This window comes from Miscanthus floridulus, chromosome 6 (genome assembly GCF_019320115.1).
Source record: "Miscanthus floridulus cultivar M001 chromosome 6, ASM1932011v1, whole genome shotgun sequence".
In the NCBI taxonomy this organism is placed as follows: domain Eukaryota; kingdom Viridiplantae; phylum Streptophyta; class Magnoliopsida; order Poales; family Poaceae; genus Miscanthus; species Miscanthus floridulus.
The window spans coordinates 120,284,422-120,308,619 of NC_089585.1; the positions used below are offsets into that span (position 1 = coordinate 120,284,422).

At 44.2% G+C, this 24,198-nt stretch overlaps 2 protein-coding genes across 3 annotated transcripts; both read left to right on the plus strand.

Annotated features, from left to right (window-relative positions):
- The first annotated feature begins 6,059 nt into the window (after positions 1 to 6,059).
- Positions 6,060 to 9,679, plus strand: LOC136456755 (uncharacterized). Of its 2 annotated transcripts, XM_066456715.1 has the most exons (4): positions 6,060 to 6,280; positions 6,381 to 6,699; positions 6,789 to 7,062; positions 7,431 to 9,679. In XM_066456715.1, the coding sequence occupies exon 4, from the start codon at positions 7,506 to 7,508 to the stop codon at positions 9,048 to 9,050; it is 1,545 nt and encodes a 514-aa protein (XP_066312812.1). In that variant the 5' UTR covers positions 6,060 to 6,280; positions 6,381 to 6,699; positions 6,789 to 7,062; positions 7,431 to 7,505; the 3' UTR covers positions 9,051 to 9,679. The 2 variants fall into 2 exon arrangements, with proteins under 2 accessions (XP_066312812.1, XP_066312813.1); XM_066456716.1 differs by having other exon boundaries at positions 6,384 to 7,062.
- On the plus strand, positions 9,678 to 14,800 carry LOC136461126 (superoxide dismutase 1 copper chaperone-like). The gene is made up of 6 exons (XM_066460562.1): positions 9,678 to 9,683; positions 9,789 to 9,864; positions 9,969 to 10,072; positions 10,659 to 10,778; positions 13,438 to 13,538; positions 14,692 to 14,800. Exons 1-6 carry the CDS (start codon positions 9,678 to 9,680, stop codon positions 14,798 to 14,800), a joined length of 516 nt encoding a protein of 171 aa, XP_066316659.1.
- Positions 14,801 to 24,198: the final 9,398 nt, after the last annotated feature.

The following is a 24,198-nucleotide window of genomic DNA, read 5'->3' on the forward strand; positions in this document are numbered from 1 at the left end:
GAGGCGGACGAGAACTCAAAGGTGAAGTTGAAGTGGAAGTGGAAGTGCTACAAGAAGTGTTAGTGGGAGCAACTACAATGGGCTTATAAAAAGATTCATCAATAATATCACATGTTAGTCCCACATCACAAGACATAATCACTTACTCCTTCTTGGCTTGCTCAATGAGAGAGGAGTGAGCTTTTTCAAGCTTAGAGTGAGCTTTGCCAAGCTTCTCATGGGCTTCTATTAGCCTCTCATGAGTAATATTGAGCTCATCAAAGGATTGCTCAAGAAATTTGACTTTCTTGCGTAATTCTTTGCACTCCTTTCTCTTTATCTCAACACAAGTATGCACTTGCTCACACATGTCCAAGAGCTCCTCCTTGGTGTACTCCTCATCATCACTCCTATAAGCATCACTTTCACATTCATCATCATCACTCACATCATATTTTACCTTGGTAGGCTTTGTCATAAGGCATGTCGATGGAGTGTCGAAGATGGAGGGCTTGTTGTTGATGGCGATGCTTGCTAGTGCTTTCTTAATAGATTTCTTGCCATCATCACTAGAGTCATCACTATCCAAAGAGCCATTACTATCCCAAGTGACCACATATTTTCCACCCTTCTTCTTTTAGAAGGTCATCATCTTCTCCTTCTTTTCTTTCTTGTCCCTTCTTATGCTTCTTCTTTTCATCCTCATCATTATCACTATTGTAGGGACAATCCGCTACAATGTGATTAGGGCTCTTGCAATTGTAGCATCTTCTCACATCTTCTGTGCTTTTGGTGTGATATCTTCTCTTTCTTGCACATAGTATGTTTCTTGTGTCATGACCTCAACTAGTACTTGGTTAGGGGTAGTCTCCTTCAATCCTCCTCTTATGATAAGCAATCTCAACATCTCAAATCTTAGAGGTAAGCACATCAAGAACTAATAAGAGACATCATCATTCTTGATCTTCTCTCCCGATGCCTTCAAATCATTGATAATTAATTGCAATTGATGGAACATCTTCGGAATGCTCTCATCTTCTTTTATCTTGAAGCTTATCAACATGTCCTCAAGAATATATAACTTGGCACTCTTTACCTCCGGTGTGCCCTCATATGTTTCCTCTAATCTCTTCCACACCTCATTAGTTCTCTCACAATTCTTGATTTGCTCAAATACCTTAGAATCAATGACATTGTATATGGTGTTGAGAGCCATTGTATTGCATTACTTGTTGGTCTTATCTTGGTTGGTGAGATTGTTGGGATCAATGATAGCATAGTCATTTTTGGTCACATCCCATACTTGATCATTGATTGAACCAAGATACATCTTCATCTTTCTCTTCCAATAATCATAGCATGTGCCATTAAAGAACGGTGGTTTGCCCCCCACATGGTTGAACACAACTTGAGCCATAATTTAACACTAATGTTGTTAAGCCTTCAATCAAATGGTGACCACAGCTCTGATACCACTTAAAAGGTCCTAATATGGCTAGAGGGGGTGAATAGCCTATTTAAAAATCTACAAACCAATTAGAGCAATTTGATTAGTATAACAAATAGCGAAATGCAAACTTGCTCTAGCTCTACAAGGGTTGCAAGCCACCTATCCAACAATTCTAGTTGCTATGATCACTAAACACACAATTTGCTATGTCACTACTCACTAAGAGCTCTCACACTTGCTACACTAAAGAGTTCTACTAGATGAACTTAAACTTTAAAGTAAGCTCTCAATTCTAGCCATACTAGAGGTTCACGTGCTTACCAACATGCTACGTTCCCGTTGTGTCGATCAACACTTGGTGGTTCGATGGCTAAGAGGTGTTGCATGAACCTCGTCCATACAATTAGACACCACAAGAATCTACCCACAAGTGAGGTAACTCAATGATATGAGCAATCTACTAGAGTTACCTTTCAGCGCTCCACCTAGAAAGGCTCAAGTTCCCTCACAATCACCAGAGATGGCCACGAACAATCACCAACTCGTGCCAATCCTCCTTTGCTTCTCTAAGCCGTCTAGGTGGTGGCAACCACTAAAAGCAACAAGTGAATCCCATAGGGAAACATGAATACCAAGTGTCTCTAGATGCAATTACTCAAGCAATGCACTTGGATTCTCTCCCAATCTCACAATAATGATTGATCAATGATGGAGATGAGGGGAAAGGCTTTGGATAAGCTCATAAGGCTGCTATGTCAATACAAATGGCCAAGAGAGTGAGCTTGAGCCAGCCATGGGACTTAAATAAAAGCCCCCACGAAATAGAGCTATTGGCTCCTCAGTCCACTAAAAAATGGGGCGACCAAACGTGCTGGTTAGATTGATCGGACGCTGGACCCCAGTGTCCGGTCGTGCGATGCATGCCTTGTGGCCCCTGCTTCAAATGTTGATCGTCCAATCTCAATGGTCATCAGTACATTTAAGTTATGACTGGACGCGCTGCTTTAAAGTGACCGGATGCAGGACCTCAGTGTCCGGTCATTTCCAGTAAGGTTCCATTCACGACCGGACGTGTCCGGTCATGCCCGACCAAACTCACCCCGTGTCCGGTCACTCAATGTCTCCTCTATGTAGCCATGTCAGTGGGACCGAACGCACCCAGCCAGCGTCCGGTTACGAAGTGACCCAGCATTCGGTCAAAGACCGACGCCAGCGTCTTCACTGATTCCACTGACCGAACGCAGGACCTAACGTCTGGTCACTATGTGACTAGCGTCCGGTGCACTTTGTGAAAATCTGTCTTTTCTATACAGGGCGCCGGTGGCACCGTTGAACTATCCGCACTCTACGGGCAGACACTCCACCGATGAAGTTCCTTACCCTTGCTCCCAAGTGCTAAACACAATGCATATTACCTTTGTGCATGTGTGTTAGCATATTTTCACAAATATTTTCAAGGGTGTTAGCACTCCACTAGATCCTAAATACATATGCAATGAGTTAGAGCATCTAGTGGTACTTTGATAACTGCATTTCGATATGAGTTTCACCCCTCTTAATAGTACAGCTATCGATCCTAAATATGATCACACTCACTAAGTGTTTTGATCACCAAAACAAAATGGCTCCTATCACTTATACATTTACCTTGAGCCTTTTGTTTTTCTCTTTCTTCTTTTCAAGTCCAAGCACTTGATCATCACTATGTCATCACCATCATCATGTCATGATCTTCATTTGCTTCACTACTTGGAATGTGCTACCTATCTCATGATCACTTTGATAAACTATGTTAGCACTTAGGGTTTCATCAATTTACCAAAACCAAACTAGAGCTTTCAGGCTTACAAGACGACCACCTAGTGCCACTCGATGCAACCTCACGATGCAATCGCACTAAAATCGCTCTCTCACATAATCAAATGATCACTATCAAGTATATGTGAGATAGAGGGCTCCCAAGCACTACCAAGCATGGACACAAGCCCCCCTAGGTGCTCTACTATAGCCCAAGGCTGAGACCCCTTCTATTTATAGCCCCCACAAAAATAGAGCCATTGTACCCCTTCACTGGGCACAGCTCAGGGTGATCGGACGCTCCGGTCAGATTGACCGGACCCGCCTTGCCAACGTTCGGTCAATAGATGCACGCCATGCGTTGCCCCTGTTCAACCACAGTCGCTCGATCTCAACGGTCGACTGCCGCGCACTAATGGTCAAGTGATGACCGGACATAGCATAGTGCCAAAATCAGACGCACCTCTGCCGAGTCCGGTTGTTTCCAGAGAGGTTCCATGCACGACCGAATGCGTCAATTTGATCACGACCGGACACAGAAAAGCCAGAGTCCGGTCATTTCCAGAGAGCTCCCCGAGCCTCTATTTTGTGACCGGATGCGTCCGCTCCTATATGATCGAATCTGATCACAAGACCAAGACCGCGTGCTCACTACTGCTACTGATCGGACGCACCGGTCCTCCTAAGGCCAGCTTTCGGTCACTTACAGTAACCTCCTTTTGCCTCTATTTTTTCAATGAGTTGATCCGTTTTAACTCTAACTCCTTATCTTTTGTAAATGTGCTAACACCACCAAGTGTACACCACCATGTATATGTGTGTTAGCTTTTCACAAATATTTTTTGAAGGATTAGCCACTCAACTTGTCACGCCACTCAATCATAGCGACGATGTAAAGTTAGATCACTCGATATGTAAACAAGTTTGCTCCTCTTGATAGTATGGCCATCTATCCTAAATTTGGTCATTAACTTCTCTACACACCTATGATCGGTGAAATGAAATATCCTAGGTTATACCTTTGCCTTGCGCATTTCATTCTATCTCCTCCAATGTCGATGCAACAAATGCATAAACACGATAAAAAATGATATGATCCACTTCATATCATCATGTGATCATATTGGTTCATCGATCTTGACTTCAACTACTTTTCTCCATTGCCGTCGTCCATCGACACCAAGTCTTGGTCAAGCTTCATCGTCATGTGGTCCATCGCTCCAAAGCCTCCGACTTACCCGTCACGCTTGTAACTGGTCCATCAAGCCAAGTCATGTCTTATGTGCAATGAGCTCCTTCATCATCATATGTGTGAGCTTTACAACATCTCCAAGACATTTTTACCTTCATGGCATATGTTACTCACACACATGTATCTGTAGACTAATCACCTATGTATCTTACATAAATACAATTAGTCCACCTAGGTTGTCACTTAATTAACAAAACCAAATAAGGACCTTTCAAGGAGGTGACGAGGAGGACACCTGCGTCGGCTATGACAATGAGGGCAGAGGTAGGCGTCAGACGCGACTCCAATGGTGGAGCCTAGCGTCGCGGAGGTGGGCGAGGGCCTCAGGGCAGAGCAAGCGGAGGTGGTCGTCGCTGGAGAAGGTGAGCGTCGGGCGAGCTGCGACGGCCGTGCGATTTGGGAAATGTCGCCATTTTTAACCATGAAAGAATGAAAGTAGACGGAAGCAGACCTATTGGGCTCACACTCACAGCCTAAGAAGCGTTGCGTTAGGACAGACGGATGTTGCACCAAAGCATTTAATATCGTGTCGACATCTTTTTTTTTGGAAAAAGTCCACGTTACTTCCTCAACTTTCGTGAAAGTCCGTTTTTTCTTTCTAAACTTCAAAACCGGGCAAAGCACCTCCCTCAATTTTTAAAACCATTCATCTTACCTCCCTGCCCCTGTTATAAGCAGTTTTGAGAGTGGTTTTGTCTTTTTTTATTTATTTTGGTTGAATCTTTAAAAAATCATAGTAAATCACAGAAAAATCATAGAAATGGAAAATTTAATTTTTTGGACTCCACATGAGTAGATATACACAATGAACATATAATATGGTATGCTTTAGTACAAAATTTTTGATGTGGCTTTAGATCTATGCTTTTATGTAATTAATTGAAATAATTCATAGCTGCAGTTTCTATGGTCCAATTATGATAAAATTTTTATGGTGGGCTAATTATTGTATGATTGAACTATAGTAAAAATTTTATACTCATTCGATAATGTATAGCTTAGTTATAGATTTATTTATATTTGACAAGCATAAACCTAAATAAAATCTATAACTAAGTTATACATGATCAATGAGTATGAAATTTTTACTACAGTTTAAACATACAATAATTAGCCCACCATAAAAATTACCGTAATTTGACCATAAAAACTGCAGCTATGAATTATTCCATTTAATTACAGAAAAGCATAGATCTAAAGCCACAACAAAAACTTTGTACTAAAATAGACCATATTATATATTCACTATGTAGATCTACTCATATGGAGTCCAATAAAATTGATTTTTTCTTTTTATGATTTTTCTGTGATTTACTATGATTTTTCTAAGATTCAGCCAAAATAAATAAATAAGACAAAGACAAAACCACCTTTAAGACCGCTTATAACAGGACCAGGGAGGTAAGATGAATTGTTTTAAAAGTTGAGAGAAGTGTTTGACCTGGTTTTGAAGTTTAGGGAAGAAAAACGGATTTTCGTGAAAATTGATGAGGTAATATGGATTTTTTCTTTTTTCTTTTCAAGAAATCGTGAAAGAACGAAGACAGGAGAAAGCAGCCTGTTGGATTGGCGGTGAGCGCAGAAAACGCGGCGTCCGCACGAACGGCCGCACCGAAGCATTTCCAACCCAGCCCGTGGTGAAGCCGGCCCCATAGGAAATTTCTCCCTACGGCTCCCTCCTCTCCTTCCCCCCAACGCGACTGCCCTGCCATTGGGGAATCCGCCGCGACCCTGGTAGTTGAGGACGGAGACCGGCAAGATTCGCCGCGCAGTGTTCGAGAATCGGAGGCTTCGACTTCGAGGTGCGCGCATTTGTCCAAATCCTCCCGTTCTCTCCTCCGTCTTGCCCCGTTGCCCGCAATCTCCTCCGTGTCTCTCACTTGTTTCCATGCCTTGTCACAGTAGCAGACCAGCTGTGGAGAACCAGTGGGTCTTCAGGACGCGTGCCCACCTCCCTGACGGTCAATCTTGCAGTGCCGCCTCGGCCTCGGTGGACTCGCGTAAGCACGGCGGCGCGAAGACGGCCGTGGAATTCAGGTGCTTTCCCTGCTTTCAACGCCCGCTGGTTTCGTCTGACCGGGGAACATCGCTTCGTGAGCACACCTGGTCCCAACGCACCTCGCCTCCCAGGATTGACCTGCTCGTCACCACATCTGGTGCGCTTACCTGGGCCACACGCGCGCAGGAACCATTTCATCGCGTTGCTTCCGAGTGACGCCAGGTGAGTGGAGCTGCCCAACTGCTTTTTTCGCGGGGTACTTTCACGGTTTCACGGGGAGTCGACAATTGACAAAGCCTGTGCCGTCCAAGGAACTGAAGTCGCAAGCTTCTGTCCTAAGGAATAGTCTTTCTTCCTTTCGCCGGACTAAAGTTCGGTGCCATTCGTCAAGAATTGAGGGTCAACTGGCTACTCTGCTCGCTTTTTCCCCCAAGCCCAGGATCCCTCCACAGCTCCAGTTCATCGCAAGCTGCTTGCGGGTTCAGTCGAGTGTGCGGCCCTGCGGGTCCTGATCAGTCTAGCAGCTTTCCCTCTGATTATTTCGAGGGGATTCCTTGCTCTGGTTTAACTCCATCCGATCCAGAGGTACGCTTCTTTTTGTGCCTATGCCTTAGGTAACTCGCAGATCTTCCCACTTTTGTTTGTCAATATCATGTAACTCATCAATTGTCATGTCGATTCTTACAATCTTACTGGTACCTATGACCTATCTTCTTATATGTGTACAGAACCAAGATAAGTCGAACAGCATATGCTCTACTGATTTACCGAAATTGCTGAACGTAGTAGTTTGCTAGCCGAATATTATCATCCTTGCCGGAGGCCACTCCATGCTTCCCGTTTCTCAGGATCTATGCACAATTTGTGATGTTGTCTTGCAGTTATATTTTGCCCATACGCTGAATTCCGAAATCCAGTATTCTAAATCACTTTTCTTTTCTCGTATGCAACAGGTGCTGTAATTTCTATACCAAACTGCTTCGAGTGAATCATCCTATGTGCTTGCACAAGCCTCAGTCACATCATAAATGGCTCGGAATGCCACTGAAGATGATATAGAAGATGTGCCATGTTCAGATGCAGATTCACCAATTCTGGCTGAATATCATGTCACAGTTCCTGCTCTTCATGATGGACCAATGCAAGGTACAGCCCGTCATGAGCGACGGCTTCTTGATTTCCTGGAAGCCACTCCCTCGGTGCAGTGGCTAAAGAAGATCAATCTTTGTTCCCCGTTGATAAAATTTCGGCTTCCATCCACCAGCGTCCATGGCAGCCTTCATGTTCAGTTTATCAGAACAATCAACTGGAGTTCAGTTTTCACTTTATGCAAGAAATGGCTCAAGCATCCTATGAACATTGCTCTCCTAATGTGGCTGCTCTGTGTTGGTGCCGCTGGTGGCATGTTAGTCTTACTAATGTTGGGACTGCTGAACGATGCATTCCCTTCCAAGCCCTTAAGAAACTACTGGATAGAGATTGACAATCAAATACTTAACGCCCTCTTCACCCTCATGAGCTTATACGAGCACCCAAATATCATCCACCATACTGTTCTCCTCTGCCGGTGGCTGCCAGAGGACGCTGCTAAGCTCAGGAAAGTTTACTGCAAGAATGGGATGTGCCGTCCAAATGAGCGAGCACACATATCCTTTGTGGTTGCCCTCCTCCACATCACTTGCTTATGCCAGTATGCTGATTGTGGCCTGTACTGGGGCTACCCGAGCAGATCACGCTCTGATTTTGCTGACAACTTCTTCTTCATCCTAGGCATCGCTGCACCAGTCTTTGCTGGAGTATACACAGTGTACAGTCCTCTTGGCAGAGGCAATGATGCTCTGTCTGATGAAGAAACCAATGAATCAGACATGGTTCAAGTTGAGTCACCTGAAACAGGAACTGTGGTGAGCAATCCCGCATGGGCTGGCGGGCTGTTTGACTGCAGCGAGGACCCTACTGCATGCTACCTCTCTTTCCTCTGCACGTTCTGTGTGTTCGGGTGGAACATGGAGCGGCTTGGATTTGGCAACATGTATGTGCACACAGTCATTTTCCTGCTTCTGTGTGTTGCGCCATTCTGGGTGTTCAATATCACAGCAATGAAAATCCACAACTACGTCCTTGGTGATTTCATTGGTTCTGCAGGGATTGTGCTGTGTTTCTTTGGTCTGCTGTATGGTGGTTTCTGGAGGATCCAGATGAGGAAGACATTTGGGCTGCCCAGGAGCAGGTGGTGCTTTGGATCAGCATCACTAACAGACTACACGCAGTGGTTATTCTGCTGGCCATGTGTGCTTGCACAGGAGGTGCGCACGGGGAACCTATATGATGTGAAGAACGGCAGCTTCTATGAGAAATTTATGGATGGTGATGATGTGGAGAATGGGCCAGGATCAGTGGTTACGGCTGAATTGCCGGTCTCTAATGGAGTAGCAGAGGGGAATGGTATCAATGTCAAACTCACGGTGGATGGTGAAATGATCCCACCCATCCAACCAGTAATAGAATGTGGGGAGACGGAAGGAATTGATTCAGAATTCGTGGCAAATGGTAGCATCCAGCTCAAAAGCTAACCCACGACTGAAGGATGATTTGAGTTATGGTATTTAGAAGTAGCCAAGTCGTTCTCCTTCTGTTTTAGTTGACATCGCTTTTTGTGGCGTTGTTCTTCCTTTTTGTAAATTCCTGTTCGGTTGGTTAGTAATTTAGCTGTTTTATATTTAAAGGAAAATGTAATGAATAGGCAATAATTTCAGAGATATTTGAACTGACATTTTAGAGGTACAGGTTAACAAAAAAATTCTGCACTTTATTACACCCATCCATTTCTACAGCAGGCTTGAGCCTCTTATAGAGCAATTATGCAAGTCGGCTAATGTAATCAGTAACTTTAGAAGCGATTGGCTGGGGACAGTTCAAAAGGAGATTCTTATCTACCCTATTCCTTTAGTGGGCCTTCGGCTGTTTGCAGTGCTCCTTTCCGAGTGTGAAGTGCCTGACTTCATGAACTATTGCAAAGTGCATGCTTTATTTTGCACGGTGGAGAACAAAAGTTGCAATTGCTTGCAGAAAAGAGGAAGGTACGGATGCAGCTATATAAGCTCCAGGATGCAGAGAGCCAGGCATCTCTACTTGAAGGCTGTTTGATTTTGGTACAGTAGTCTCCTACTGAGCTACTCCGGCTCTACTCTCTGTGAACCATGGCTGTAAGTTTTTTGTAGGCTACTTTGTTTATTACCTGAATTACATGCATCTAGTAGTTTATCTATCATCTTTACAGTAGGCAAGCCTGAAAGTTCATATGGCCACAGGTTGTGGAGTTGAAGGTTGGGATGCACTGTGAAAGGTGCATCAAGGCCATTAAGAAGGCAATCAAAACAATTGACGGTAAGCCAACCGTCAACTCAGTTCTTTTTATACCACATAAATCATTCACTTTGAGCTCTTGTATCCTTAACCATGCTTACAGTCGAGCACATATGCGCATGCAGATATGGAGAGCTATCACCTTGAGACGGAGATAAACAAGGTCACGGTGACAGGGAACGTTACCCCGGAGGAAGTTGTCAAGGCTCTCCACAAGATTGGAAAGACGGCAACCAGCTGGGCCGAAGACTGAGGGCCTGGTTGGTCTTGATTCAGATCCTGAGATTTTGGTTGGCTGTGTTTGGGTGGAGCTGCCTGCGCAGGCAACTTTTCCAGGGCTCCAACTAAACGTGCCCTGATGGTTCTCAGCCTCGCTCTGACGATCAGTTAGCTAGCTAGCTAGCTACTAATCACTATAGTTAACGGAGTAGATTTCTATCTCCATTTCCATGGATCCCATGAGCCTTATGCCCTTGAGCCCTTAAGATGTATAGGCTAATAGGAATAACCAGACAGATGCTGTGACTATGTGAGGTAACCACTGCTGTCATTCACTGTTGCTCGTTGTCACTCGCAATCTCGTATGATCGTACTATACAGAGACAGAGTCTTGTGTTTACCGGCTCAGTGGGGTCCGATTCACCCGAATTTTGTTTTCTTGCAGATTCTACCAATTTGTTCATGCTCCCATAGGTCGATCGTCAGCGCATGCCACATGATAAACAAGCGCTGTTTGAGAACGTGTCTACCAGGTTGCCTAACACAGCGTCCTGCTAATAGGCTAATAGCCTTCCTTGACTATTTCTGCTCTGCAGGCGTTGATTCATCTGTGCGATCTCAATTCTCAGCTGACCTGCCTGCCCGACATCTGCTACAGTACCCGAGATGAGACGCTGCCTTCTCCTGCTGTTGCTGACAGCTACTGGCCTGCTATAGTACATGCACCACCGCTTCCCCGTGTGGCACGGCCGTCGCGCTGGTTCAGAAGAACGTTTGCTTGCACGATGCATGGTGGTCGTTCGTTTTGAACAGTTCTGCAGCTGGGTGCCTTTGCCATGCCGAACTCGTCGGATCAGATGCCGCGTGAACGAACGCTGTCCATGCAAAACAGCTCGGAAACTCCCACCCCAGATACTCTTCGCGCGTCTTGTCTGAGAAGAACGTGTTTCTTCCAGCAGATGGCCGTGCCACGCGGCGGACCGGTGCAAGGGAGCAGAGGTGACACCGGGATGGGAGGAACAGAGGTCGGCACGGTTGCCTGCTTGCGCGAAAAGAAGCATGGCGCGGTGCATTGACAGAGATAGAATGGCTGGATTGGACATAGGTGTCGATCCATCATCATCCATGATGAGGACGACTGGTTCTTCTTGCTTCAAGTGAGCGAGTTGCGTACGAACGAATTGTGACCAGACGCCGTTCGTCGTCGTGTCTGTGTTTGTCCTGACGTGGGGAGGAGAGGAAGAACTGAGCATTCCGCCATCCCTGCATGCAAACAGCTTGGCTGGGACTGGCGATGGCAGCACGGCATGTTTCAGTTGATTTTGAGTCTTGTCTGTCTCCGGTGGGGAGGCATCTTTTTCCCCAGCAAGTTTAGTTTTCTATGCACCGTCGTCGCCTGGAAAAATCAACAGTTCGTTTTCTGCAGTTTCTTCGTCTCCACTCCACGGCATTGCAATTTATAGTATTCAGTAACATTTTTTTTCTTAGAAAAACAGCACTTGGAGTTGGAGACAAAAACCCCTACAGCCTTACTACAGCTCTAACATCAACAGCTTATGATCGCACACACCGCGTCACCGCCACACCGGGTTTTATGTTTTTTCAGCCAAGATCGTACGTTGTTGCCTTCGGAAGAGCTCAGCCGCATGTTCACGTCACTGTGCCTTGTCAACCGTAGGTCTTGGGGTTCATCTAATTTAATTTCCACGGGTCTGAAGAACCAATGTCTGCTAGAATTCACTATCGTACATACATAGTGCGTGTTTTTTTAATTATATGAACCGTACGTTATCTGGTGTTTGCTATGAGAGTTACCTAATGTTGACGTCGGGTACGCTGTGCCAATCGTGGGCCTTTGATGTCTTTGGTACGATGGTACCTCCGTAGCTGTCGCCTCATCGGTCTTTTTACCGCTCTGCATGTTGTCAGCAGTTACGTCTTTCCATAGCAATTACTCCCTCAGTTCAAAAAAAAAATACACTCGATTTTTAATAATCAATTACTTTTGAATTTGATTATTATATTTATAAAAAATAGCTTCGATATCTCTAAATGTGTTTACCATAAAAATTCTATTACAAATGATACTTATTCTCTATAGTAAATATTAGTACTTTTTCATATATTTAGTTAAATTTGAGATTAATTGAGTCATAAAAAAGTGAGACGTACACGTTTGGATGAAGGCAGTATTAGGCCAGCCTCAGTGGGAGTTTTATGTTCTAGTTTCCAAGACTCCATGTGTTAAAAACAATGCAGATAAGTTTCACCCTCATAAAACTCATTTCATCCCGTAAAACTTTCAACATCTCTCCCTTAATCTATTCTGTATCATGTCAACTTATTTAATGTCATAAAACTTCCACTAAGATTAACCTTAGTAGCAAGCATGTTGCAAAAAAAAAGGGAAGACGAACACATGTCGATGTTTACTGTGGACTTGTAGCATACCGTGGTTAAAGATGGAAATGGGTCAGGTCGATCTATTGGGTAATTGGTTGGACACATGAAAGCATGTCAAAGGGCCACCAGGGATGCGCTCAATATCAAAAAATTGGTCGATATGTCCAGAACCTACTGACCTAATAGGTAGGATGGGTCGACCCAATCACCGTGAAACAATATTTTTTTTCTAACCCGTTGATCTTCTTCTTTTCCTCGAACAAACACGATTGATGATAACTTGTTAAGAACGTCCATGCTTAGAAATAAACCGAAGAATATCATATTTTGAAGGTGAAGATAAAATGTCACTTTTTAACTTATTTTTATTTGATCCTTACTAAAATAAGAAATAAACTGAAGGATCGTCCAATGGTAGCAAGGTCGGACTGGCCATCGCTAACGGTGGTGTATAGCCGGTACGAGTACGACGCATGCGCTTGCATCGGCGAGCACAGTGGACTGAAAAACAGCAGCTAGCTAGCAAGTAAACATGCTGCATAAAAAAGAGAGAATTACGCGTGCTGGTGTTGTTGTATATACTGATACGTTTGTTTACAGCCGATACGACGCGTGCACGGCGAGCACAGTGGACTGAAAACAACAGCTCCTGCTTTGTCCTGACTCCTGAGTACAAACTCGAACTACTCATCCAGTCAGTCACTACTGCTGTGGCACCCGGCACCGGTTTCAGGTTTCTCAACATTCTTTAGTACATCTCTGAAGAGACCAGGCTACTTACTGAATTCAGGCGAGCCATTAGAGAATTCAGAAACGTGGACTGTTTTCTCTTATATAAAATAAAATAGCTGAAGCATCTCCTCTGATCTGGTTAGCGAACCGAATGGGTAACACACACCTTCCAAGAAAGATGGAGAAGCTCCAACTAACAGATCTTCCTCTCTCTTTTTTTTTCCTTTTTCCTTTTTCCAGGAAAGAGACGAAGGAGTAGTCTGTCCTGTCCAGCGGAGCGGAGATGGTTTTGGGGTCATGCAGGACTGCAGGAGCAGCCAGCAGCTCTACCGCAGTGCCGGGTATTCCTTTGTGCTCACCAAACACCGCTGCATAGAAACGTCAGCTCGTGGACCCATCGGTCCAGGCCAACGACCCAATTGCATTGCAGCGAAGAATTTTTGTTTTTATATAGAAGAAAAAAAATAAACACAGGATGAAAAGCATTGCTCCTCCGTCGTTATTTAGCATCCGACGCCGTAAACTTGCGGATAATCGTGCGTGAGGCCTTGGGGCCAGCCACTCGCCAAGTTGTGTGTGCAAGTTGGTGTCGCTAGCTTGAGGGAAGAATGGGGATGAAAACGGATCGATATCACTGGTATTATATTTATTTTTTATATTTCTATTCGGATTCGAATTCGAATACGGATAGTGTCAACCATGTCGGATAGGATATGATTTAATATCGACATCATAAATATGCGATTTGAGTATTCGGATACGGATACGGTGTCGGATGTTGAATAACCGGACTCGGATATGGATAGATCTGAACCCCTTTAAACGGATTCGGTCTCGAATACGGTCGGAAAATATCCGTATCATTTTCACCCCTAGGGAAGAACTAACTGAGATTCTACTACCTGGTGGTGTTGTTAGCTAGCTAGGACTAGGAGTAGTTCGCCGGGGGTGTGGCTGCAAAGCTACGCGAAGAACGGCGTTTTGTCCTGGTGACCTGGTCGTGCTGAAGAATGGTCGTCTGCTAAGAACCGCTCGCCTGCACCCAGCAGGAACCATCACCGGAAACTTTTGCGCACCGCAAGAAAGGTTAACCAAATATGGGGGGACGACACACCAAAAGTCCAAGACTCCACGAGTGATAAGCGAGACTCTGCTCAGGCTTGAGTAGCGCTCATGCTGACAAGTTCAATCCACCAACCTGTGCTTCTACACACACATAAGGATGGCAATGGATAAATCCCCATCGGGTATGGCCACCCCAGACCCATACCCGCCATAAAATTTTGAGACCGTCAGAATCCCCATACCCACTATGGGTGGGGAATTTTCCCCAGACCCATACCCGGCCGGGTAAATCATACCCGGCGGGTCACCCGTACCCACCAATAGTTTATTTACGCACATAAAAATCAATAATTCAACAGCAACCACTAGTAATAGAGCACATAAAATTAGACAAATAATAGCATATAATAATCTCTACTGCAACTTCAGCTTGGACCTCCGGATCTTGCAACTTCAGAGTGTTCGCAGCGTCGACGAGCACGGGATCCAGCGGCTTCAGGCGGTCACAGTCCTCCCGGACCTCCACGATGTCCCTTGACGCCGGAGTGAAGGAGCAGGTTAGTGCGGGGAAGAAGGAGGCAAGGAGCGCGGCTACGCCTGCAAAGCATATGAACTATGAAGGGGAAGGAGAACTGGGGAATCACCGTCCGTTCACTCCGTTGACACTTCCTTGCTCCGTTGCCGGCATGGCGTCGGGTCGGATGTGGCGACTTCCTGGCGCTTGGATTTGGAGCGATGCGATGCGAGACGAGGGGCCGAGGGGGCGCTGTTGTTTTTGCGGCGGCGTTGTTTTTTGTGAGCGGTGTTTTTTTTTCGGCGGCCGATGGGGGATCAGGCGGGTGGGATAGGGTTGGGGAATGGGGGATAAGATTATATACCTAGGGTTTTACCTTATGGGCTGGTGGGCTTTTTTACTTTTGGGCCGGGTATTTTTCACCCATGGGTTAACGGGTATAGGGACTGCTGGAACATACCCATACCCGCGTACCCGATGGGTGAAGGGTTTGGTCCATTTATGTACCCGTGGGTAGTGTGTTTAGTCCATATTCAGACCCTAATAGAGTAAATACCCATCGGGTATCGGGTCGCGGGTCCCCATTGCCATCTTTACACACACATGATGCACCAAACAAAAAATATTAGCAACTAATGAATATATTTCGTACCTATAGCAAATCATAACTTCTCTTTTCGCTTTCTCTCAATATATATATAAACATAGTACTTGTATACATACTATGTGATCTCTATATGGTTTTCATACATATTAATAGTCTCCCCACCCCTTGCGTCACATCTCTACCGATCTTCAAGTTGTGTTTAGGAGAAATACTAGCTAGTTATATCAGCTCTTGTGGTGGCTCATCTCTATAATATTTAGTTTTTTTTTTTGCATAAAATTCGATGTTAATGTTAGTACATGAAAGTAAATTTGAGGGAATATTTTATTTTATTTTTAATATGCACATAGGTGGCTAGCTCGGTAACTTAGATGCAAATTCAAAGGATTACTTGGATTATTTGTTATAATGTCGGAGTTGGAAAATCTAGATTCAAATAGAAGGGCTACTGTAGATTAACTTTCATAATAGCATTGGAGAGTAATCTACATGTAAGTTTACGGAGCACTTTATATTATTTTTCATAATGACATATGTGGGATAATTTAGAATGTTATTTTAGATTACCTTTGATAATACCATATGCAGGTAATCGACTTGTAGGTTTAGGTTTTATTTTCAGTGTTGTCGTATACAGTCATGTAGTCCATTTACATGCTATTTTAACACTACTCGGTGATATGGTATGTCCATTTAATCGATGTTTATCCCATTTAATTGATCATGTAGCCCGTGTAAGTGGCTGCACCTCGAATAAACGCTAAACCATATGTGCCTGATTGTTTACCGTACCGTTTAACATTTTAGTGAGCATTGGTTGTTTTTTGTTATTTTTAATAATGCCAAATGTCAATATTTAAAAAAAACATAATAGATCCAATAGATATTATTGTCAATGCTCATTAGAGTCTACAAACCTAATTTGACGTACTCAGATAGATCTAATTCTTTAGAACTTTCATTATTTACTTATGTTTTGGCTTGCTACGTCAGAATTATCATGCTCCATTGAGGACTGATAATAAATTTGGAGACTCCATTAGAGACACTAGGTTACCATGAACGCGTACCAGAAATGTATGGTTTATTTATAAGCATCGAAAGTTCTTGTTTAATACCTATTGTTGGATTGATCCCCCACGCCATTAGGCCCGACGGCCTTTGGGCCTTGTTCTCGCGCCCTGATCGGGGGCGCCCAACCCTACATGGTTGGTGGGCCCTCGTCGCACAGCGTTATAAAGGAAAGGTGGGGGCCGGGGCTCGTAGTACGAGGTTCACCGCGCCGCCAGACACCCCACCGACATCCTAACCCTAACCCAATCTTGAGAAGGGGCGCTGCCAGCGACGGGAAGCACCACCGACGCCGGCAACGCCACCCCGACGCATACGCCGTCGCCAAGGACGTCACTGCACCGACTCCTCTCTCCACCGAACGTCGCTGCCGGCGTGCAGATGGCATCAGCGAACGAGATCCCGACCGGCACTTCCACCACTCCGACTGCTTCGACCACTACGGCCTTCGATGGTCTGCAACCTCTCACTCCCCTTCTCTCTGCCTCTCTGTAGATCGTGTATTAGGATATTTGATTACTGGGATTTTGACTCGATTGAGTCCTACGAAATTTGACAATGGTATCAGAGCCAGGTGGCCTCTATGTATCCCTAACCGGGTAAAAGAAGAAAAGAGAACAGATCCATTCGAATCAGAGAAGAGATAGGGCCCTCGGCTCACGAAGCCGAACCCTAACCCAAGAACAGAACAGATCTAATTCGGATTTGGCCGAACCCTAAGACCTAACCCTAATTCCCCACATCAAAAGAAGAAGGGGAAAGGGGAAAGAAGGGGAAGAAGAAAGAAAAGAAGGGTCGGAACCCTAACCCTAACCATAGTTTCTCATTCGGATGAACGAAAGAAAAGAAAGAAGATAGAAAACGAATCCAAAGGGAGAAGAAAACTACCTCGTCGTGCGTCGGGATGGCCCTTCGCCGGCGCGGGAGAAGAAGGGCCGAGCCGGGGCAGCTGCTCGCCAGGCTCGGCCAAGGGGGCGCCATGGCTAGGCCGCTCGACGACGGCGTGCTCACCCGTTGGGGAGCACGCGCGCCGGCGAGGGGGCCAGCGACGGCGCCATGGCTGCCCGCTCTGCCGTCCTCGCTCGCGGCTGCTCGGTGGCTGCTATCATCGCTGCGGCTGAGAAGAGAGAGCGAATAGAGAGAAAGGGCAGGGGGCGAATGAGCTAGGGTTCCGGGGCACCGGGCGCGGCGATGGTTTTGACCGGCCGAAACGAACGCTCGGCCGTCCGATTCGATCCGACGGTGGAGCGCGACTGGATCGCTGGCTGGCCCAGGCGGGCGCGCGCGGCAGCACGACTTTGTCGGCCCAGGCCCAGGTTGCGGCCTAGGTGCGGCCTGTGCGCGCGCGGAGAGCTGGGCCGAGCAGGTTTTTGCCGTCTTGGGCCACGCGCATGGGCGAGCTAGGCCGCGTTGGGCTGAAGTGAAAAGAAAAATTTTTGTTATTATTTTTCAGAAGCAATTTCAATGCATATTTTTTTGATGAATTTGAATGATTTTGGTACAATTTTTTTTCTGTGCAAAATTTATCCAACGATATTTTGCCAAAAACAGTAAAGTACTTAGTGCTTCTGGAAAAATAATAATATGAAAAGATTATTAATGTTTCCACTGTGCATGATAATTATTGTTCTCTTTGATTAAATTTGAAGCAACGGGATAATTTAATTTTAAGAGAAGTGATGAATTTCTGATAATTTTGATGAGATTATGATGTTGTTATTTTCTGACCAACGTTGTTAATAACAATATTATAATTTTGATCCATGAGAAATTGTGCATTAATTTTACTTCTGCCCAACGGTGATGTAAAATGTTTGCATGGATGCATTATAAGTTTTAATTTGATCAACGTTGAGTTAAAGCATGAAATTTTATATATAAATGTTTCTTACTTACTCTAGTGTAGTTTTAGGAGACAAATGCATTGTGAACATTGTCAACATCCCAACACTCAATGGGACCAATCACCGTGTGTGGCGGGAGAAGTATGAATTGGAACTTGCGTTGGGAGAGGTCGATTTTGCCATCACCTCACAGTGTCCTACTGAGCCAGAGGACCCAGTGAGAGGTGAAAATGAATCTGACGTAGATTTCGCTGCTCGAAAGCGTGATCATGATGAAATAAGAATGAAATATGATCTTGAACATAGGCAATGGACTCTCTCTAACCGCAAGTACCTGTTGGTGGCCAAGGCCCCCATAGAAGAACAGATAAGGGGCTCAATCCCTGAATGTGCTACTGTCACAGAATATCTTGAGAAAATCAAGAGTCAATTTATTGGGTCTACCAAGGCCACAGCAAGTTCACTGATTAAGAAGCTATGAATGAAAAATTCACTGGTGGTAGCATAAGAGAGCACATTTTGAAGATAAACACTACGGCATTTAAGCTAAAGGAAATGAATTTGAAGGAAGAGGATTTCTTGATTCATTTGATTTTTGCTTCTTTGCCAAAAGAATATGACACCTTCATTGTGAACTATAATATGCAGCCTGAAAGATGGAGCATAGAAAGACTCATCTCAATGTGTGCTCAGGAAGAGGAGAGGATAAAGTCCTCATAGGGTGAATCCACTCATTTTGTGAAGGATAACAAAAGAAAGAACTTTAATGGCAAGAATTCTAAACCACAAGGGAAACTTAAGTGGGATAAGGGCTCTTCCTCCAATTCACAGAGAAAGAAACCTCAGGATTCTGAGAATCAGCAATATGGTGGAGCTAAAAAAGATCAGTGCAAGCACTGCTTCAAGAAGGGACACTACAAGAGGGATTATCCAGACTTCCTGAAATCTCTGCTAAAGAAAGGTGATGAATTTATTACATTTGTAGATGAATCCCTGTCTTTATGTTATGATAAATCCACTTGGTGGGTTGATTCAGGAGCAACTACTTATGTTGCAAATTCCTTACAGGGGTTAAGTGGGACGAGAACCTTGCGAAAAGGAGAAAGAACGATTAAAGTTGCAAATGGAGTGCAAGCCAATGTTGAAGCCATTGGAGTTTTTTTCTTTAGAATTGAATAATGGTTTTGTACTTAGACTTAAAGAAGTACTTTATGTTCCCTCTTTGCGTAGAAATTTGATAAGCGTTTCGAAACTTGATGATGATGGAATTGATTGCCACTTTGGTGGTGGCAAGTGTAAGATATTGGTTGATAATAAATGTGTTGGTCTTGCCTTCCGACAAAACAAGCTTTATTTATTATCTCTTGCTGAGAATGCGAACAATGTATGCGATGAGAATGTGAATGATTCTCCATCTGCGAATGTAACTAAGAAGCGGAAGAGAATTGATAATGTCTCTTCGAAATTATGGCATTGTCGCTTGGGCCATATTTCGAGGGGGAGAATAGAACGATTGGCTGAGGAATCAATTCTCCCGCACTTAGAATTTTTAGATTTAGAACAATGTATTGATTGCATCAAAGGAAAGTATGTCAAGAAAATTAAGAAAGATGCCAAATGAAGCACAGAAATTTTAGAAATAATCCACACAGACATATGTGGTCCTTTTCCTGTGAAAAGTGTGGATGGTTATGATTCGTTTATAACATTCACAGACGACTACTCTCGTTATGGCAATATTTATCCAATTAAAGAAAGATCGGAAACGTTGGATAAATTCAAGATATTTAAAGCTGAGGTTGAAAATCGGCACAATAAGAAAATCAAGATAGTACGATCAGACCGAGGTGGAGAGTACTATGGGCGACATACCCCATATGGCCAAATTCCTGGACCGTTTGCAAAGTTCCTACAGGAAAATGGCATAGTTGCTCAGTACTCCACACCGGGGGAGCCTCAGCAGAATAGAGTGGCTGAAAGACGTAACCGTACCTTAATGGATATGGTAAGAAGCATGATAAGTTACTCCACATTACCGATTAGTTTATGGATGGAGGCGCTGAAAACCACCATTCACATACTTAATCGTGTACCAAGCAAGTCGGTGCCTAAAACACCATATAAATTGTGGACAGGAAGGGAACCCTCACTCAACTATTTGCGTGTGTGGGGCTGTCTAGCCGAGGCAAAAGTTTTCAACCCAAACATAGGAAAGTTATACTCCAAGACAGTCAGCTGCCATTTTATTGGCTATCCAGAAAGATCGAAAGGATATCGCTTCTATTGTCCTAACAGACATACGAAGATTGTAGAAACAAGACATGCTGTGTTCTTGGAGGATAACATGATCAGGGGGAGCATGGTAGCACGAGAAATAAGCCTACAGGAAAAGTGGGTACATGTACCCACTCCGATGGTTGAAGAACCATTCTTCACGCTACTTGCTGCTGTTACACCGACAGTGCAGGACACTATAGTGCCAACACCTGTTGCAAGTTCTCCCGTGGCGACAATAAATAAACATGAGGAACCTGTCCTTGAGGAACCTATCCTTGAGGAACCTATAGAACCAAATGTTGCACATGAGGAAGAACAACAACAGCCCAATGTGGAACAAGTGCCGGAGGCACCTAGAAGGTCTCAAAGAATAAGAAGATCAGCTATTACTGATGACTATGAAGTTTATGAAACAGAAGAATGTCAGATGGGGGATGATCCCACCTCATTTGAAGAAGCCATGAGAAGCGACCACTCATCAAAGTGGCTTAAGGCCATGGAAGATGAATTGAAATCAATGAGTATCAATAAAGTTTGGGACTTAGAAAATATTCTGAAAGGAGCCAAAACAGTAGGCTGTAAATAGGTCTACAAAATGAAATATGACTCCAAAGGGAATATAAAAAGATTTAAAGCACAACTTGTGGCAAAAGGCTTCACGCAAAGAGAAGGGATTGATTATAATGATACGTTCTTTCCAGTCTCATGTAAAGATTCCTTCAGAATTATAATGGCACTTGTAGCCCACTATGATTTGGAGTTACATCAAATGGATGTAAAGACGGCTTTCCTAAACTGGGATTTGGAAGAAAATGTTTATATGGCACAACCGAAAGGTTTTGTCGTAAAAGGAAAGGAAAATATGGGATGCCGTCTGAAGAAATCAATCTACGGATTGAAGCAAGCTTCAAGACAATGGTATTTGAAGTTTGATAGAACGATAAAAGGTTTTGGGTTTAAAGAAAATGTTGAGGACAATTACGTTTATGCAAAGTTCAAGAATGGAAAGTACATATTCCTAATTTTGTATGTGGATGATATCTTACTTGCTAGTAGTGATATCAATCTACTAATAGAAACAAAGAAATTCTTGTCCTCAAATTTTGATATGAAAGATCTCGATGAGGCTTTATTCGTTTTGGGAGTAGAGATTCACCAAGATAGGAGAAAAGAGGTTCTAGGATTATCACAAAAGGCATACATAGAAAAGGTTCTGAAGAAATTTAGTATGCATGCGTGCAGTCCTTCACCTGCTCCTATAGTCAAGGGCGATAGATTTGGGGAACATCAGTGTTCCAAGAACCAATATGAAATTGACCGAATGAAAGCGGTACCGTATGCTTCAGCTGTTGGAAGTTTACAATATGCTCAAATGTGTACACGCCCTGACCTAGCTTTTGTTACCGGGTTACTTAGCAGATATCAAAAGAATCCAGGAATTGAACATTGGAATTTAGTGAAGAAAGTCCTACGTTATTTGCAGGGTACGAAAGGTCTCATGCTTACGTATAGAAGATCTGATTCCCTGCAGATAGAGGGGTATTCAGATTCTGATTATGCGGGAGAAGAGAGAAAATCCACGTCAGGATATATATTTACTCTCGCAGGAGGGGCTATATCGTGGAAAAGCTCCAAACAAACCGTAACTGCATCCTCGACAATGTATGCCGAGTTTATAGCATGCTATGAGGCAACGGGGCAGGTGAATTGGCTGAAGAAATTCATACCCGGATTGAAAGTGATTGATAATATAAATGAACCACTGAGATTGTATTGTGATAATAATCCAGCGGTACAGTATGCTCACAATAATAGGTCAAGTGGTGCTGCTAAACACATTGACATAAAGTACTATGTTGTGAAAGATAAAGTTCGGAATCATATAATAAATCTTGAGCATATAAGTACAGAGAAAATGCTTGTGGATCCGCTCACAAAGGGCTTACCACCCAACGTGTTCAGAGAACACATAGCCGGCATGGGTTTAAGGGAAAGCCTATGATTCCCGAACATACGAAGGGCCCAAAGAAAGTTTACATTTCAAAACGGAGAAGTGTATTGTGGCTGTTAGTCTAACGACACTAATTGCTGTGACGATGGGACAGTTCTATGCACTAATCTGTGATGAAATAGGATGAAAGCAAGAAAAATATGAATCGAAAGTTTGAGTAAGAATTAAAGAACGAAAAAAGTGATGAGAGATCAAGGGGAGAATGTTGGATTGATCTCCCACGCCATTAGGCCCAACGGCCTTTGGGCCTTGTTCTCGTGCCCTGATCAGAGGCGCCCAACCCTACATGGTTGGTGGGCCCCCGTCGCACAGCGCTATAAAGGAAAGGTGGGGGCCGGGGCTCGTAGTACGAGGTTCACCGCACTGCCAGACATCCACCGACATCCTAACCCTAACCCGATCTTGAGAAGGGGCGCTGCCAGCGACGGAAAGCACCACCGACGCCGGCAACGCCACCCCGACGCATACGACGCCGTCAAGGACGTCACTGCACCAACTCCTCTCTCCACTGAACGTCGCTGTCGGCGTGCAGATGGCATCAGCGAACGAGATCCCGACCGGCGCTTCCACCACTCCGACTGCTTCGACCACTACGGCCTTCGATGGTCTGCAACCTCTCACTCCCTTTCTCTCTGCCTCTCTGTAGATCGTGTATTAGAATCTTTGATTACTAGGATTTTGACTCGATTGAGTCCTACGAAATTTGACACCTATAACTAATAAAATTTATCTTTGAACGTCTTTTCCCCTTATTATTTAGAAATGTGCGGACGTGCCACGAGCACATAGCTCTGTGCATCTCGATAAAAGTGACTCAAATAGTTACTCGTATAACTTAAGAACACAGACGACCAGAGATGTTTTGAAACCTAGGCTAGTTAAATAAGTTCACTCTTACGAGGAGACGAACCTAGAATCTGTTACTAAGAATTTTCTCACTAGTAGTCTACAGATCTGTTTGCATTTAGATGTACATTTAGAGATTACTGTTTTTCTATTGGCAAATGTGGCTAATTTTTTAGAAAACAAATTGATCCGTGGCTATTATTATCAGTGGTGATAGAGTCCACTGAATTAATGACAGATCTTTCTTATTTTTATTAGAAAAATTCTAAAAAAATATTTCTTTTCTAGAAGACGGCTGAATATCTGTGGTTCATGGTGTCACGGGGGCACTGAATTTCCGAGTCCATCGAACACATGCGTCATGCGCGCCAATCAAAACCATGCCGTCGGAGCACAATTTTGGGCAAATCAAACACGCCTACCTCTGGCGTCCTACACCTTGAGATCACATGCCTCGCATGTAGTAGTAGGATCCGTTACGCACTCAAGAACCACATGCTCGTTGAACCGCGTAATCATTTTCAAGGAGACGATGGAGCGATATGGTCCGTGGCCAAGAAGCACATGAATTTGTGCCTAAGTTCACCGGGTTGAGTAATCATAGCCCCCACTCGGTGTCGAACTCTTGAACGCATTCTAAACGACATCTGAATTGGACCAAATGTGTTCGTCACCTCGTCCACGGCAACTGAATCTCGTTGATGTCAACACGATACAACCTTCAATCTTTACTGTATTATTAGGTTCAGAAAAAGTTTACCTAACA

Bases quoted from the DNA above. Each gene is read 5' to 3' on its own strand.
- LOC136456755 (XM_066456715.1), top strand. From the start codon at position 7,506: ATGGCTCGGAATGCCACTGAAGATGATATAGAAGATGTGCCATGTTCA.
- LOC136461126 (XM_066460562.1), top strand. The intron at 10,073-10,658 runs GCAACCAGCTGG...TCTGCTCTGCAG, and splicing joins TCCACAAGATTGGAAAGACG to GCGTTGATTCATCTGTGCGA. The intron at 10,779-13,437 runs GTACATGCACCA...TCCTTTTTCCAG, and splicing joins ACAGCTACTGGCCTGCTATA to GAAAGAGACGAAGGAGTAGT.